Source organism: Oratosquilla oratoria, chromosome 25, assembly GCF_046742065.1.
Source record: "Oratosquilla oratoria isolate Oo_2021 chromosome 25, ASM4674206v1, whole genome shotgun sequence".
Taxonomy (NCBI): Eukaryota; Metazoa; Arthropoda; class Malacostraca; order Stomatopoda; family Squillidae; genus Oratosquilla; species Oratosquilla oratoria.
The window spans coordinates 33,217,783-33,235,902 of NC_134801.1; the positions used below are offsets into that span (position 1 = coordinate 33,217,783).

Consider the following 18,120-nt stretch of genomic DNA (forward strand, 5'->3'; position numbering starts at 1 on the left):
TTCAATAATAGCTAAATGAATTATACAAAAACTCTTGTTTTTATTTATTGCAATTTTAAATTACTTATCCAGTCACCAAAACATTGCCTGCATCAGCCATTCTCATGAAACATATCTGTGGCACCATCTACTCTGCAGTGATGTCATGAGTTCTGTTCATTCTTCATGCATTGTCATCATGTTTGATAAATGTTGATTGTATCAAGTGCTGTAGGCTATTTGATATAAAATTTAGGAATTATGAAAATGAGGAAAGAAATGGATACATATATACATATACCAATGGCTTTTCCCTATTACAAGGGAGATAGCCAAAGTCAAAGGCAGAAATCCACTCTCGCCCATTTCATCCCCACATGCACCACTCCCATTCAGCACCCCTCCCTCCCTCCTTTCTTGATTCCTCCTGGATGATGGGTCATCCCTGTATCTCATTCACTCCCCTGGGTCAGAAGCAATGTAGCAAGACACAGCATATCCACAGCAAGGGTGCTTCATTTAATCAGTGTCCCCGTCTTTGATAACTGCCCAGCAACTATTATATAATTCATGTACAGAACATACATAGGGAGCTAAATGATGGGGCTAGATTCTCTTACAATAATAATAAATGGCCATTTTTAAAGCATTATGCAAAACAAATGATAAAAGGAATTGTTTTTGGAAGTTGTTATTAAATTTATCAGATAAATAAGCTTAGAAAATAAAACCAGTAGAAATAATAAGTGAAAAACAAAGAAATTACATAGAATAGATATAACAAAAAGGAAAATAAAACAAAACTAGACAAAAGATAGGGTGCAGTATAGGGATAAATGCAAAGAGACACTTGTCATTTGCTGGAATGTATTGGTATGTTCTTAGCAATACTTGGTGATATATTTTATTTTTCTACAGTGTGTAAACAGTCTAAAATAATGTGTCTAACTTGTAGTGTAAAGAATGATTAGTTTTATCTAGTAGTAACATATCACCATAATTAACCTTTTAACTGGCACACTTGGGCTGAGATGAAAAAAATATCTATATTATGTTGTGGAAATAATTTTTGTGGCATCCAGTAGAGGTAGTGTGAATTTACAATGTCTTGTGTAGGAGCACACTGCAAAAATATTGAGTATGTCATGTATACTCTTACTTTTTTGAGTGCCCAAAGACAGCATTGCAGAACCAACATACACATAGGTGAGCACCAGTATGAAAACATTTTCATAGAGATATTTCAGTTTAAATTGATAGCCCATAGTTATGCTGTCTATCCACACATTTGGCTGTTGTCAGAGATATTTAGAGAGACAAGACTACTCCCAAAAGAAGATGAAAAACTCAATATCACTGAAGGAATCATCTGTTTCACTACAGGACAATATTGTTAATTGAGATGGCTTGGGATAGTACACAAACCATGACATCAAAACTAGTACCAAAAGATGGCACTATATGCTGTGTTTTAGAATGTAAATTAGCAGACAACAAATATTTTCATCAAAAAGTCCCTCAAAAACTACTTTTACCCTCATGTTCATATTTCTCCTAATGCATACCTTCATAAACTCTGTCACTAATGGCCTTAGTTCCTCCTATGACCCTGCCATAAGCACAGTGTCATTCACAAGCAACTGGCTCACCTCACCTCTCCATTGTATCTAACAATCTCTAATCCCCCGCCTATCACCCTCACATTTATCTCCTATACCATCCCATCCATGTATACATTGAATAGCCATGGCAACATGACACATCCCTGATGCAGCCCCACTTTTACCTCAAACCACTTGTTCTCTCCATTTCCAGTTCTAACACAGGCTCTACTACTCTTGTAAAAACTTTTGATGGCCCTTAACAGCTTTACTCCAGCCCAATATATCTGCAATTCCTCCCACAGTGCCTTCCTGTCTGCACTGTCATAAACCTTCTCCAAATCAAAACATACATATACCAATGGATTTTTCCCCATTACAAGGGAGGTAGCCAAAGTCAAAGGCAGAAATCCATTTCCACCCATTTCATCCCCATCTACTTCATTCCCATTCACTACCCCTCCCTCTTTTCTTGGTTCCTCCTGGATGACTGGTCATCCCTGCATTTCACCCAATGCCCTGGGTCAGAAGCAATGCAGCAAGACACATCACATCCACAACAACGCTGCTTCATTGAATTGGCAACCCCCCTTCTCCGTCCCCTGATGCAGAAAAAAAGAAGACAGGGAGAAATCCCTTCAGGCTGCATCAAAATATCATTCACACATACTCCCTCAACCCCCACCCACTTCCATACATTACAGCATCATCCATACACAACCATTCTTCATTCACCCCTTATCTTCTGTCTTTTCCCTTCCTTCCTCAATAGACATGCCCCTCTTTCCCAATGCCCCTTTTACCCCATTGTGTGTCCAAACCATCCCAATACTCTGTCATCAACCCAGTCTCCCAACTCCCTTTCCACCCCTGCTCTCCTCCTCACCTTGTTTCTCACACTATCCAGCCTAGTAAACCCTACCATACTTCTCAGGCATTTCATCTCATATTTAGATTCTTCCTCCCTTATGTTCAATGTTTCTGCCCAATACAGTGCCGTCAGCACAATCACCCCTTCATATAATCTCCTCTTAGCATCAATCCCAGATTATATTTTCTCATTACACTTTTTAATCCCCAAAGACATTTACTTGTTTCTCTCAAACTACATTCTACCTTCACTTCCACTTCTCCCTTTCCTGCCACATTTGCACCCAAGTATCTAAAACTATCCATTTCCTCCAGTCTCTCTCTATTAATACTCATTTCCAATTTACTGCCACATTCTCCCCTTGTACATCTCATCACTACTTTTACCCACATTTATCTTCAACTTCCTTCTTTCACACACCTTCCCAAACTCTGTCACTAAGTTCCTTAATCCCTCCGCTAATCCTGCCACAAGTGCACCATCATCAGCAAACAACAACTGGCTTATCTTCCATTTTTCTCAATTTTCTTTAACCATTTCCAATCCCAGGCCTGTGACCCATGCTTTTACCTCTTGCTTTCACCTCTTGCATTACCCCATCCATGTATAAATTGAACAGCCAAGGCAACATAACAAATCCCTGGCAAAGTCCCACCTTTACCTCAAACCACTCACTCTCTCCATTTCTAATTCTAACACAGGTTCTACTATTATAAAAACTCTTAACTGGTTTTAACAGCTTTCCTCCTATCCCATATATGTGCTATATCTTCCACAGTGCCTTCCTGCCTACCCTGTCATAAGCCTTTCCAAATCCATAAAGGCCTAAAAAACATCCCTACCTTTTTGTAAAGCTTTCTCACATATCTGCCTTACCACAAAAATCTGATCCATACAACCCCTACATGTCCTAAACCCACACTGTTCCTTACCAGTTACTATCTCTTTTCTGCTCCTAATTCTCACAATCTAAACCCTCCCATAAACTTTCCAAACTACATTCAACAAACTGATCCCTCTGAAACTACTACACTCACAATTGTCCCCTTTTCCCTTGTAATGTGGAACTACACAGGCATTCCTCCAGTCCTCCGGCACTCTACCCTCCATTAGACAATCATTAAACCACCTAACCAGCTAGTCCACCATCACTGTACCTCCCCTTTTTAGACACTACACAGGATACCCATCTAACCCAGATGCCTTACCTGCTCTTGTAAGAACATAAGAGTGAAGGAGACTGCAAGAGACCTTAAATCCTACACTAGGCAGTTCCATGTCCATTACCACTGGTCATCCTTATCCATAAAGTTGTTTAACCATTTCTTAAAACAACCCATTGTTTCATCGCTCTCTACATGGTTACTAAGTCTATTCCATTTGTTGACCACCCAATTAGTAAACCAGTTCTTGCCTTTTTCCTTCTTAAATCTAAATTTGTCCAATTAAAATCCGTTACTGTGAGTCCTGCCTGTTGTCTTGATATGATGACCTTGTTTGTGTCACCCTTGTTAAAGCCTTTGATACACTTGAACACCTCTATTAGATCACCCTACGCTCTGTGTCTTTTCAGAGAGTATAAATTAAGGTTCCTAAGCCTCTCATAAGGTAAATTTAGTTTTGATAACTTTCACCTCATGTTTTCTTATTTCTCCTCCATTTTCCTCGTTCATCACTGTCATTTTCTTAGCACTTCCCATTGCAACTACCTTTCCTTCCCTATCCTCCTTCACATTTAGCAACTCCATAAAATACTCTGCCCATCTTCCTCTTACTGCCATCTTTCATTATATCTCTCCCTCTACACCTTTTACCTTTTCTTCTCTATGTGATTTGCCTCCCCCTTCCTCTCTTAATTTTCTTCCAAATCATCTTTTTATTACTTTCAAATTTTCCTCTCATACTCTTTCCCCATTTCTCATCTTCTCTCCTCTTTGCCTCCTTTATCTTATCCAAATCCATAAAGGCCCAAGAAAAACATTCTTACCTTTTACTAAAACCTTACAAATCTGTCTTACCACAAAAATTTGATCCCTTATCTTCTACCATTCCTAAACCCATACTGCTCCTCCCAACTACTCCCTCTCCTCTCCTAATCCTCTCAATTAAAACCCTCCCATAAGCCTCTTACTATGAAAGTTTGATCTGTGCATCCTCTTCCTTTCTTAAACCCACACTGCTCTTCCCCAATTTCTCCTTTTGTTCCCCTGTTAATCCCCTCCTGTACGAGGGGATTAACAACTACCTCCCCTGGTAAGGGGAAAAAAACCTTGGTATATGTATGTATGTATATTAATCCCCTCTGTTAACACTGGAAATATGCATTTATTAACTGTACTTGACATTCTGATTCCTCAAAAGCAACTACATGCACACCTCCAGTCCATTGAAATGCCTCCCTGAGGCATAAACTAAATAATCTCACTGGACATTCCACTATAACTACACCCTTTATCGGACATTCATGACAATCACCCAAACTTACAAGCTTTCATCTCTCTGTACTCTTTGTATTGACTCTTTTCCCATAGATGTATCATGCTCCTCTTTCATTACAACCAATCAATCAATTGTTGCCTTGTGTTTCACTAAGTTGAAAATCTGTACCCCCACAGAGGCTTGCAATGGTCATCAGAACCTCCCACAAATCTCTCTGGGAAAAGACTTTGGACTGTTGTACGCATTGTATCTTTATGGGACTATTTTTATGTCACCAGCTCAGTGTGGTAAAGAAAGAAGAGCACTTGCCAGTTGTGAAAGCTAAATCCATTCCATTTAATTTGTATGGTAATCTTAATTTTGGTGGTTCTGTTATATTTTTTAGCACAATCCCTTCAAAAGGGAAATTGGTGATGGATGTGAATGGGATGGGTAGGGATAGGTGCATGCCTTGGCTGACTACTTCCCTTAAAAAGGAGAAGAAGCCCATAGGTATGTAGGTAGATATAAAGATTATAGATAGAATCTTCATCCCTCATTAATGTGAAATGCAGAATAATCTTTTTACTTAACAGGGGAAGCAGTCAACTGTTGTGTCCACAAGCTTCAAGATCAGTGTTGTGGGTTGGTGGAGCACTGAGACGAGTTGAGCTAGCACCCCATGATACTCAAGCTGTCAAGGTTAAGGTACTCGTCATGCAGCCAGGCACTTACAACCTTGGTGCCTTCCAACTCCAAGCACATCGCAAGCATGCCTGGGCAAATGAGGCCTTAGCCGTCCAAGCATGTCAATTGCCAGTGGCTGTGGCAGTACAACAGTTGGATATACACAGACAAACATTGCCTTTATGATACTTGGGGTAATTGGGTTGGGAGGGATGGGAGGAAGGGTCAGGGTAGGTGTGGTGTGGGTTAGGTTTAGGTTTAAGTTTAGGGAAGGGATGGGAAATGCAGTTACATTGAAGAAAGATGGTAGTGCATATTTTGAACATTGGTATTGCAATGAAGAGTAAGAACTAGTGGTAAAAAAAGTTATGTGAATAACTCTGCTTTAAAGAGGGTATGGTAAGCAGCTAACAACAGTTCTTGGATCCCCCTATAGATCTCTTTGGAAAGAAATGTTTTACTGTTGTCTGTGTCGTATTTGTGTGAGGCTGTTTTTATCACCAGCATATAGTAGCAGGAGGGGAGCAGTCACTAGTTGGTCAGCTTGCCCTATGTGGATAGGGGAAGAAAGTTGTCATTGTTGATAAAGAGAGCTCTTTGATCTGATCTTGTGACAGAGTACCTCTTATTACTGCATCTCCAAATGGAGGTAAGGATGTTGACAAGTCTTGAAGACAGGTGGTAGAGAAATAATTCTCTCCAACATCCATTGTACAGGAATACCACTTGCAGGTACCCATTACTGGTCCCAGGTAGTTTGTTAGGGAGTAATAATGATATGAATGTAAATTTGGATAAGATATAAAATGGTATTGTAAATATTTGATTTGACAGAAAGTATGATATAGGTAGTATGCAGACTTGGACCAGGAAGAAGGCAGACTTGATGTGTCAAGCGGAAGAAAAGATTTCATGTACTGTGTGTCTGGTCATAATCACCCATTTAAGGAAATGTGAGTTGAAGTATAGAATGACTTTGTTAAAATATAGCCAATTAACATGCTTATGTGATCGTTCAGAGTTTAATCAGTTACCTTACAAATCATATGAAATACTAAGACATATTCAAACCGTTATGTGTGTACATACATATATATATATATATATATATATATATATATATATATATATATATATATATTTATATCTATATATATATATATATATTGTGTGTGTGTGTGTTGAAACATTTTGACAGGTTGACGTGGGGTGGGAAGAGGAAACACAGGAGACTTAATCTGATTTTATTCCTGACTAGTTTTGCAGATAAGCTTTCTGAAAGGAATGGTGTACAGGATGAGTGATTAGCTTTTTGTACATAAGGACTTTTCCCAGTGGATGATGCCTTCCCCTCTTACCAACATTGTAATGATGAGAGATGATGGTGATGAATACAAAAAATGAAAATGAGAATGATGAGAGTTTAAAAATACATATGAAATAGATAAAAAAAAAAGAATATGTATAGAAGAGGAGAAAGATAAAAGTAGGAAATAGTAATAAAAATTATATAATGAGAGAAACATGGGAGCATCTACATCAAGTAAAGTGTCTTGGGTTTCATTCCTGGAGGGCAAAGTCTTTTTAAGCTTTCCCATCCTTTTGTAGGTGTTGTAATTAACTACAGGAAGTGACTTGATGACCTTTTTTTTTTTCTTTTTTTTTTTTATCCTTTACTAAAACCGTGTCCCTCTCCCAATTTGGCAAATATCCTTCTGTGTCACTAGAGTGTTTTAGTCTCAGTGGTACCTGATGTCAACTTTGTGTTCCCCGAGTCTGTTTGCAAGTCCTCTACAGTATATATTTCATCATAGTCTGCACTGTCACAGGCAGTTGTGTAGATGTGTTGGAATATCCATTACTCACTAGCATTGTCACAGGTGCTGTAGTAAATCTCATAGAGGAACAGATAGGTAGTGCTCAATGGATGTAATCTTAAATTACTCCTCTCTTGTACCTTTAGGTACATTCACATTCCCCATATGTACACTTGCCCACATTGGTAGTCTAGTGGTAAACTGTGGTCATGTAATTGTCTGAAGCATCTTCCACAAGAGCATCAAGGAAGGGCAGCCTATTGTTGGAATTAAGTTTCACTATGAACCATAATGCAGAATAATTTTGTAGGATTGACCCGAGTTTCTTAAGCTGGTGCAGATTGTTCACACAAACAAAAATGTCATCTATCTATATACCAAGGGCCTCTTCTCCCTTATAAGGGAGGTAACTAGCCAAGGGATGCACCCATCCCCACCCATTCTACTCCCATCCATTCCACTCTCATCCATCACCCATTTGTTTCCTTCTCACCTTAGTTCCTCATGGATGAAGGGTCTTCACTGTTTCCTGTCCACTACCCAGGTCAGAATCAAAGCAGTGTATTATGAAAATGTAATATAAAAAAGTGTATTATGAACATGTCATCTACATACCTATAAAACAATTTTTTTTTCTGTCTGGTAATGCATAACTTAATTTTTCATAAATTATATAAATGCTTATGTGAATAGAACTCCCAAAGGAGACCCCATGGCAACACCATCTTTTTGGATAAATAGATTACCATCCAGGTATCTGAAAGGCACTTCTATGGTACAGGCAAGAAACATCCTCTTCATAATGTCCCTGAGCATTTTGGGAGGGGATAGCTCAGAATGGTTATAAACATAGTCTAATATGATTTCCGTTGTCCTTTCACTGGGACATTTGAGAACAAACTATCTGCATCTAAGGAAGCCATGATACTAGTGGGTTTAGTGCTGATTAAAATATCTGTAAGCTTGTCAGTTGCTCTGAGGGAGTAAGTGGTTCAGATGTAAAGGGTAGTAATGTCATATAAGCACTTGGCAAGGTATTAAGTCGGGGTGGAGATCTAAGAGATAGTGGGTCTCGAGGGATTACTGATTTTATGAATTTTTATGTTACCATAGAAATACCCCCAGAGCAAAGTCTTTAGTAACTACATTGAATTTGTCATCAATAACTGCATTGGAGGCACATATCAAGGAATTGACCTCAGATCTCAGTTTAACTATGGGGTTGTGGGAGGTATCAAAGAATATATCTACAAGGATGATGTATACCATGGGTTTGTCAGCTCAACAGATTATAATTTTGTTGTCATGAAGTTTTTGGGCAACTTCATGTAGGCAAGGGGTGAGAAGGCCAGGCATATAGCAATGTAAGATTTTTGTACTTTCTGTATGTAGGTGTTCTTGTAGGTTGGAGTTGACAGAGGTTTTGCCTTCCCATTCTAGTCTGCACACATCATCAACCAACATATTTTGAGTGGATGTTTATAAGGTTGAACTTGGGGATAGATGACAGTTAACTCACAAATTCAAAATCTCTATTTGAGCATTGGACAGAACTTCGCTAGAGATTATAAAAGTTATCTTAAGGCTTGGGGATAGCCGAAGGCCCATCATACAGGGGAGACAATTTCTTCATGATGCAAATCTATCCTACATGATGATGAGTGGCTGCAATGATGTTGAGCATAGCCAGGATGCTCTGCTTCAGGTTGTTCACATTAAGGCTGTCACACTGGAGAGATGCCTTGGTAAAGTCAGCATGGAGAGCCTGCAACTGCAGTTTCTTGTGCTGGAACTCTTCTTCCACCAATTTCTTCCTGAAATCATGGGTGAAGCTTCTCTGCTGTACTACACGTTTATGAAGTTATATATACAAAGGAATACAAAGGAGATGCAAACAGCAACAGACTTATTGGTCCTTACAGGGCTACTTACAAATTGAAAGGGGGTGTAAACAGTGGAAACAAGGATTGGTGCCACCTGTGGGAGAGCTGGTGACAGGGGTATGTTGTGACAATAGTTAACATGAACATCTCCCCAATCATCCCCCACAGTTCTAAACACCTTTAGGCTTAACCTTAACCAAATTGCCACCATCCCTAACCTTATCCTGGATGGTGACTTTGTTGCCTGGTATGTCAACAACCCCAACATGGATAGGTGGATTTATCTACAAACACAACTTGACTGACTGACCATCATGAACAACACCCATAATCACACACATATCCCACATCAAGCCCTTTACACCCCCCTCCTCTTCTGACATCACCATCTGTTCCCCCTGCCTAACCCCAGCAACTTCATGCAAAATGATCAGAGCCCTCGGATCTGACCATCTTCCAATCATCACCACCATAATATGATAAACCCAAGTTGGCCAGACACACATACACCAATTAAAGAGAGCAAACTGGGAATCTTTTACTGAAGAGACAGAACAGTAATTTGATACAAAACAGTATGCCAATCACAGAAATAGATGCTGCTGTATACACTTTCAATACAATCATACAAAATGCAGACAAGAAATACATCCCTAGAGGCAACAGAATATCACACAACCCAACTTCACACCAGTAATCCAAGGCCTCATCAGACAGTTTGATACATTTAAACACAATTCCCCCACACCTATCCTCAGAACATAGCAGACCAAATAAAGCATCAAAGTCTGAGATTAACAACATAATACATAAACAAAAACAAAAAACAAAATTGGCAAATATTTGTCTGCACACTTAATCATGGAACCAGCACCAGAAAACTGTACAAGACACTCATCAGCATATCACATCCAACAGTAACACATGATGCTCTCACACAGCAATAACCACAACAGTCAATTTACTCTCAACCAGACACTCATAAATCATAAATCTGCTGACTATAGAATCATGAAAGGAATGGAAATCCTTGACAGAAAAGATTTACTAAAAAATTACAATGGAAAAACAAGAGGTCATGAAAAGAAACTCAAAAAGGACAACTACAGAAGAGATCGAAAAAAGAATAGCTTCCCACGCAGAGTGCTGGATATATGGAATAACTTAGATAAAGAAACAGTGTGTGCAAATATTATTCAAGATTTTAAGAAAAAACTTGATGAAAGATACAAAGACGGGTCACCAGTAAAGCTGTTGATGCCAATGATGCCAACCCGTCACAATTTCACAAACAAAATATATAGCACAGACATGCACAATGATGCCAAAAGATGGCTGGCTAATTATCTAGTAGTTAGAAATGCCTCTGTGTCATACAATGACCAATCATTGCTCACCAGTAATTTTAAGAATGAACGACCACAGGGCTCAGTTCTATCCCCCACATCCCTCACACTAATCTATACATACATGATATATCCACACCCAACACCTCAGAAATACAAATCTTTTCTTATGCAGATGACATAACAATTACATGCACACACAGTAATGCAAAGGTGCAGAAATACTACGACCATACTCGGTACACTCAATACCTGGTTCACTATAAATGGACTCAAAATAGCACCAACCAAATCAGCAGCCACACTTCTCATCAATTGGACAGCAGAACACAAACACATACTATTCCTCAATATCGAAAACACACTCATACCACACACATGTACACCCAAGATTCTTGGTGTAACATAAGATACATCCAACTCATTCAAACAACATGTAACAAACATAAGGACTAAATGCACACACCAAGACTTAATGTGCTTAAATCAATTGCGGGAACAAGATTTGGACAAAACAAAGAAACTAATACTACAGTATATAAACAATGCATATGCCTAGTGATGAATTATGTGGTCCCCACATTGGCCCCTAATCTCACTAAGACAACACCCTTCAGACCATACAAAAAGCCCTAAAGACAATTACAGGCTGCACATATACAACACCTACAGACCATCTACACCATGAAATGAAAGTCTTCAAAGTCAAGAATCACCTTGACATGAGAGGCACACAAACACTTGCTGCAGCCTCCACAAACACAGCACACCCACTACAGTGAAAGATCATATACTACAAACTTAATATGCTTTTACTCAAGATTAATAGAAATAATACAAAAAAGAGATGGATGGACAGATTGTGCTTTCTTGGACTTTCAAAAGGCTTTGACAAAGTACTTCACAAAAAACTACTAAGAAAAATTGAAATAATAGGTGAAATATAAGGAAAATTATTGGAATGGATGAAAGATTTCTTCAACTGAAGAAAAATGAGGGTGGTACCTAGAGACAAGAACTCAAATTGGGAAGATATGATAAGCGGAGTCCCCCAAGGCTCTGTATTGGCTCCAATAATGTTTACTATTTATATAAATGATATTGATGAAGGCATGGAATGTTATATGAACTTCTTTGCAGATGATGCAAAACTAATGAGAGTAAGTAAAGGAAGACTGCAAATCTTTTCAAGAAGACCTGGACAAAATCTGGAAATGGAGTCAGAAGAGTGAAATGAACTTCAACATTAAGAAATGCAGTATAATGGAATTTGGAAAAAACAAAAAAAGAATATTGGGTTAATATAGAATTGGTTCAAAGGAAGTTAAAAAAGTAAACTTGGAAAGGGACCTAGGAGTAACTATCTCAAATGACATGACACCAGACAAACATGTCAACAAATTAGTCGGAGAAACTTTTAACTTGTTAAGATCAATGAAAGTAGCCTTTGACTACATGGATGAAGAAATGGTAAAGAAAATACTAGTTACACTGATAAGACCAAAATTGGAATATGCAGCGTCACTATGGACACCTAGTGCCAAAAAAAAAACATGACTAGAAAGAATTTAAAGAGTAATGACAAAGATGACACCAACAATTTGCAATCTGACATACGAACAAAGATTGGATAAACTAAATTTACCAACCCTGGAACAAAGAAGAGAAAGAGGTGATTTGCTAACCATTTACAGAATTATGAAAGGGATGGAAATTCTTGATAGGGATGACCTACTAAAATGGGACAGAAGAAATACAAGAGGACATGAGAAGAAACTTAAGAAGGACAGTTACAGAAGAGATCTGAAAAAGAATAGCTTCCCACACAGAGTGATAGATATCTGGAACAAACTGAATGAGGAAACAGTGAGTGCTAAAACTATACATGACTAAGAAAAAACTGGATGCGGAAAGATATAATAGCATGTCACTACAAGCATAGCTGTCTTCCCGCAAAATACAACTAGGCAAATACACTAAATAGCAGAACACCCACACATGCCAAGAAACATCAAAACAACACCCAAATACCTATATTGCACACAAATACTCTCATCTCTTCCTCCACAACCACCAGACACCAGCCTCCAGGAGCATATCCATAATTATATCACTCATTGCTCCATAAACAAACTGAAAGACAATGCATTGGTGCATGCCAGACCCTCTGATATCCATCTCTTTGAATCCTCTCTCTCTGGAAAGGATAGAATTCACTAGGCCAGACTGTGATGCAGCCACCATCCAACCCTTCTAAGCTACCAGATGAGGCTGGATGACAGCATTGTTGACAACTACCCAGGATGTAACACTTCACCCCATACTATAGAACACATTATGGGAGGCTGCATTGTACACAGTCATGCATGCCAAAAACACAACATACACACTACAAAGGATTTGTAGGAAAACCCTATTCCAATTCCTCAGGGAGATGGGCCTGCTTGGCCAGACAGTTTAGGGAACAACAACAACAACGACAACAGTGGAAAGAGTAAAGAACTACTGACTTAATTTAAGTGTGTGAACTCCCAGTGGTGAGGAATACATAGTAAATTAGATTGGGATTGGACTCCGTATATTTATCCTGGCATTTTTTTTTAAATGTCAATTGTATTTGGACTCGCAACTTAAACAGGTTGTTTATTCTAAGCATTTACAATGCAGTCAAAGAAAAACTTTTTTGATTCATTGGTCTTTGATATCATATTATTTTGTAAACATTATTTCTTGTGATATTATTATAGTCATATTAACAAAACCATGGAATATTTTAAAGACTTCAATTAAATCACCCCACATTCTACTTTTGGATGAACTAAATAGATTAAGTTCACTTACATGCTCTTTATAGGGTTTATTACATAAATGATGCATCATTTCAGTTATTCTATGTTGTACCTTTTCTAATTTGTCAGTGTCTTTTATAAGATATGGGGACCAAAACTGGACACAGTATTCAAGATGAGGTCTTACAAGAGAATTGTATAGAATAATTACTACTTTTTCAGTCTTGTGTTCAAATGTTCCAATAAACCCTACTTTTTGCTGAGCAGTTTTTGCAGCTTTTGTGCTCAGGAGGGTCAGATACTATGACACCTAGGTCTTTTTCTGGATCTGATTTTTGAATCTGGTTACTGTTCATGGAATAATCATTACAGTCGTTTTTATCGCCAATATGCAAAACTTTACATTTATGTATGTTAAATTTCATTCGCCATTTATTACTCCTCTTAACTAAAAGATCTAAGTTAGAATGTAGTTGGTCTATATCCTCTGCATTACTGATTTTACTAAAAATTTTTGGGACATCCTCAAAAATTTGTATATTTAGGACACAAATTCTCCTTAATACAAACATCATTGAATACAACAGCATTTTCATAATTGCTGATTTTTTTTTTCTTCTAAATTTTTCTAACTTTATTTAGACCTTACTTTGGGAGTGTGAGCAAAAATGAGTCCACAGAAATTAATTTTTATTTCATAACCTAAATTTTTTACTACAAAAAGCACTTTCAGATTGTTAAAATTACACTAAACATTGTAATAGACTCGATGGTCACATTTTTTCTGACACAACTAATTGGGTGTGGGACACTGGACATTTGATTTGTAGACCTCTCATAGATCTCGGTCACACACACACACACACGTCCGTCAAAGTGACAATGAAGTTTGGACTCTGGAAAAATCTACAATTTTCATGGATCTCAATGATGAGTACCTGTGTTTTATTTATAGGGAAGGGGAAAGCTCATGGTGTAGTGGGAAGGTGAAGAAAAAGGAGAAGGGGTGGGATTACTGAGGAAAATGGAAGATGAGGAAGGGGATGAATGAGCCCAGAAAGTCAGACGGCATGTCAACAAGAGAGGGGCAGACGGCAGTGGTGAAGTCAAAGAGATTAGTGAAAAGTAAAAATTAGAAATATAGATAAGAGCAGCACAATGAAAGGTGAAGATAATTATTTCCATGGATTTAATGAGGGAGGAAGTGACAACTTCCCTGACTAGCAAACCTAGAGAAACTAAAAGAAATGAACGAAACATGGGAGGTTAGGTTTAACCAATTAATACTTGTTACCCAGAGTTGATAAACTGGAAGAACTAAAGGAGAATCAAAGCCTAACCAAAGAAATAGAAGAATTAAAAAGATAGCTAAGAGAAGTAAAGGATGAGAATGAGGAATTAAAGAGGAATAATAAAGAGTCCATAGCAAAAGAGGTAAGTGGTTGGAAAAAGTACAAGAGAACAATAAAATTGAATTTAGAGGTATAGTGGAACAGCAGATGAAAGAACAAACTAAGGACACAGTTATTAAAGAGATGAGGGAGAAGGAGAATATAGTAAGAGACTTAGCGTATAAAAAGAAATGTATAATTATATTAGGGATGGAAGAGAAGTATAATCCAAATAGGACTACAAGAATAAAGGAAAAGGAAAAAATAAATAAGATAGAAGTAGTTCAAGAAGATGAACTAGAACCCGGGAAAGAAATAGAAGAAATATATTTAGCTAGGTAAATGCAATACAGATAAGACCAGACTAATAAAGTTAAATTCAGGTCACAAATAACAGCAGAGAATATCTTAGCTAAAACAGGGAAACTAGCAGACAGTGATCAATATAAACAGGTATGGATAAAAAGAGAAATAAAGAGGAAAGAGAATATGAGAAAACAAATTGACTAGAAGCTAATGAAAAAAAGAACAGAAAAAGAGAAATTCTATTGGAGAGTAGTGAATGTGCAAATGAGGAAATGGTTCATAGCAGTGAAAAACAGAATGGAAACAGAAAACATGATGGAAGTAGCAGAAAATTAAAAGTGTCTCACACAAATATAGATTGCTTAGAAGTGCTGGGTAAGCAATCAATATTTGTGTGAGACACTTTTAATTTTCTGCTACTTCCATCGTGTTTTCTGTTTCCCTTCTGTTTTTCACTGCTATGAACCATTTCCTCACTTGCACATTCACTACTCTCCAATAAGCTACCAGAAGAGGCTGGATGCCCGCATTGTGAACAGCTGCCCAGGATGTAACACTTCACCCCATACCATACAACACATAATGGAAGACTGCATTATACACAATCATGCACGCAAACAACACAACATACACTCTATAAAGGATTTGTGGGAAAACCCAGTTTCGGCTGCGGCATTCCTTGGGGAGATGGGACTGCTCGGACAGACAGTCTAGGGAACGACAACAACAACAACAATATAGATTGCTTAATAACAGGCTTGAACGAACTGAATGATTACCTGAAGGAAAAAGAACCAGTCATAATGGGAATTGTGGAGACAAAATTGAAAGGTCCACTACCACTCAACAGTGTAGGACATGGTGCATATAATTATTGGATTAGAAAGAGAGGTAAAACAAGAGGGTGGGGTTATGTTCCTGACTAAGAAGGATATAAATGTTAGGAATGTCACATATGGAAAGAATAGAGTAGAGATAATAATGATTGAAGTGTAGGACAAGGATGGGAAGAGCAAGAAGTTTGTAGTAAATTATGTACCTCCTAAAATGGCTTCGTGGAAAGAGAAAGAACACAAAAATATGCTAGAAGAAACAAGGATAACACTAAATAAGATCATGGAAGATGGAGGAAGAATAGTTATAATGGGTGACTTTAATTGTAAAGAAATCTGCTGGGAAGAGAAGACAGTGAAGGGTGGAGACGACCTATGGGGAAATGTACTACTTGATATGATTATAGAACATACAATGACACAATGGATACAAGAGAATACTAGGTATAGAAATGAGGCAGAACCATCGAGACTAGACCTAATAATCACATCAGAACCAGAAATAGTGGACAAAATTGAATATAAGACACCAATAAGTAAAAGTGACCACATATTGGTTGAACTGGAACTAAATTAGGAAAAATACATGGAAAAACGAACAATATAGAAAGGGAAGAATGATGTAGGATTTTTTTCTTAAATAAAATAAGAGATCTTTCAAAAAGCAGACTGGGAAAGAATATACAAAGAGGAAACAACGGTAGAATAGAAATGGAATATTTTGACAAAAATTATAAAGGAGTGGAAAAGTATGTTTCAAGACAAAAACAAGAAAAAGAATATATTAAGTGTTGGAACAACAAAAGATGTAGGGAGTTAAAAGACAAAAGTGATAAAGCTTGGATAAAATGGAAAAAAGACAAGATCTGAAAAATGGAAAATATATACTAGTTCTAGAAATGAATATGTACAAGTGTGCAGAGAATAAAAAAGAAATTACGAAAAAGATGTCAGAAAAATGTAAAGACCAACAAAAACTATTTTACAGATTTGTAAACAATAAACTGAAAAACAAACAAGAACTAGAGAAACTATGACAAGGAGGAATTGAATACATAGAGGAAATAGAAATGGCAGAAATTATGAACAAGCATTTTAAATCGGTGTTTACGAGGGAGAACATACAACCTAGAGATATCGAGTGGGAGGAGAACGTCCCCCCTATGAAAGAGATAGAAGTATCAAAGAATGAAATAATGAATCACTTGAGTAATCTCGATGTCAGAAAATCGCATGGATTAAACTTGTGATAAGTAATCCTGATATCGTGGACCATTGCCCAACATGGGCATTTCGAAGGAGCAGTGCGTGTATTTACCTAGTTGTATTTTACAAGAAGGGGAGCTATGCTCGTGGTGTCCCGTCTTCATATCTCGTTTTATCTAGACTGTTTTTAAATTCGTGTATTGTTTTTGCACACACCACTTTCTCCTCTAACTTGTTCCAAATGTCTACTCTGTGGGGGAAAGCTGTTCTTTTTCAGGTCCCTTCTATATATCTGTCTTGATTTTCTTTCCATGTCCTCTTGTATTTCTACTATCCCATTTTACTAGATCCTCTCTATCAATAGTTTTTATGCCTTTCATGCTTCTGTAAATAGTTATCAAGTCTCCTCTCTCCTTTGCTCTAATGTCTGTAGCTCAAATTTTGCTAGTCTCTCTTCATATGATAGTTCTGAGAGTGTTGGTGCCAATTTCGTAATTGCTCTTTGTATTCTTTCAAGTTTTGTTATACATTTTTTTGTACTTGGTGACCACATCGTCGCTGCATACTCCAATCTTGGCCTTATCAAAGTGACCAGTATTTTCTTCACCATTTCTTCGTCCAGGTATGTAAATGCCACTTTGATTGATCTTATAAAATTATAAGCTCCAAAGATTTTGTTTATATGTTTCTCAGGGGACATGTTATTCATAATAATGACTCCCAGGTCCTTCTCATTTTCTACTTTTTTAATTTCTTCTTCTCCCAATTTATATGATCCCACTATTCTTTTTCTGCTTCTTCCAAATTCCATTATACTACACTTCTTAATATTGAATTCCATCTCCCACTTCCTACTCCATTTCTATACTTTATTGAGATCACTCTGTAGCGACTCACAATTTTCTTCAATTTTGCATCATCCGCAAAGAAGCTCATATAACTTTCAATTCCTTTATCCATATTAATACATATAGCAAACATTATTGGGGCCAG

The 18,120-nt window shown here is 37.5% G+C and overlaps 1 protein-coding gene across 1 annotated transcript in view; it reads left to right on the forward strand.

Moving 5' to 3' along the window:
- Nucleotides 1-6,569, forward strand: part of l(3)76BDm (trafficking protein particle complex subunit 8 homolog l(3)76BDm) — a 71,895-nt gene extending 65,326 nt beyond the window's left edge. The window contains exon 15 of the mRNA XM_076208614.1: nt 5,466-6,569. Within this exon, the coding sequence (XP_076064729.1) occupies nt 5,466-5,742 (277 nt within the window). The 3' untranslated portion in view covers nt 5,743-6,569. The remainder of the gene's footprint in view (nt 1-5,465) is intronic.
- The last annotated feature ends 11,551 nt before the right edge of the window (nt 6,570-18,120 follow it).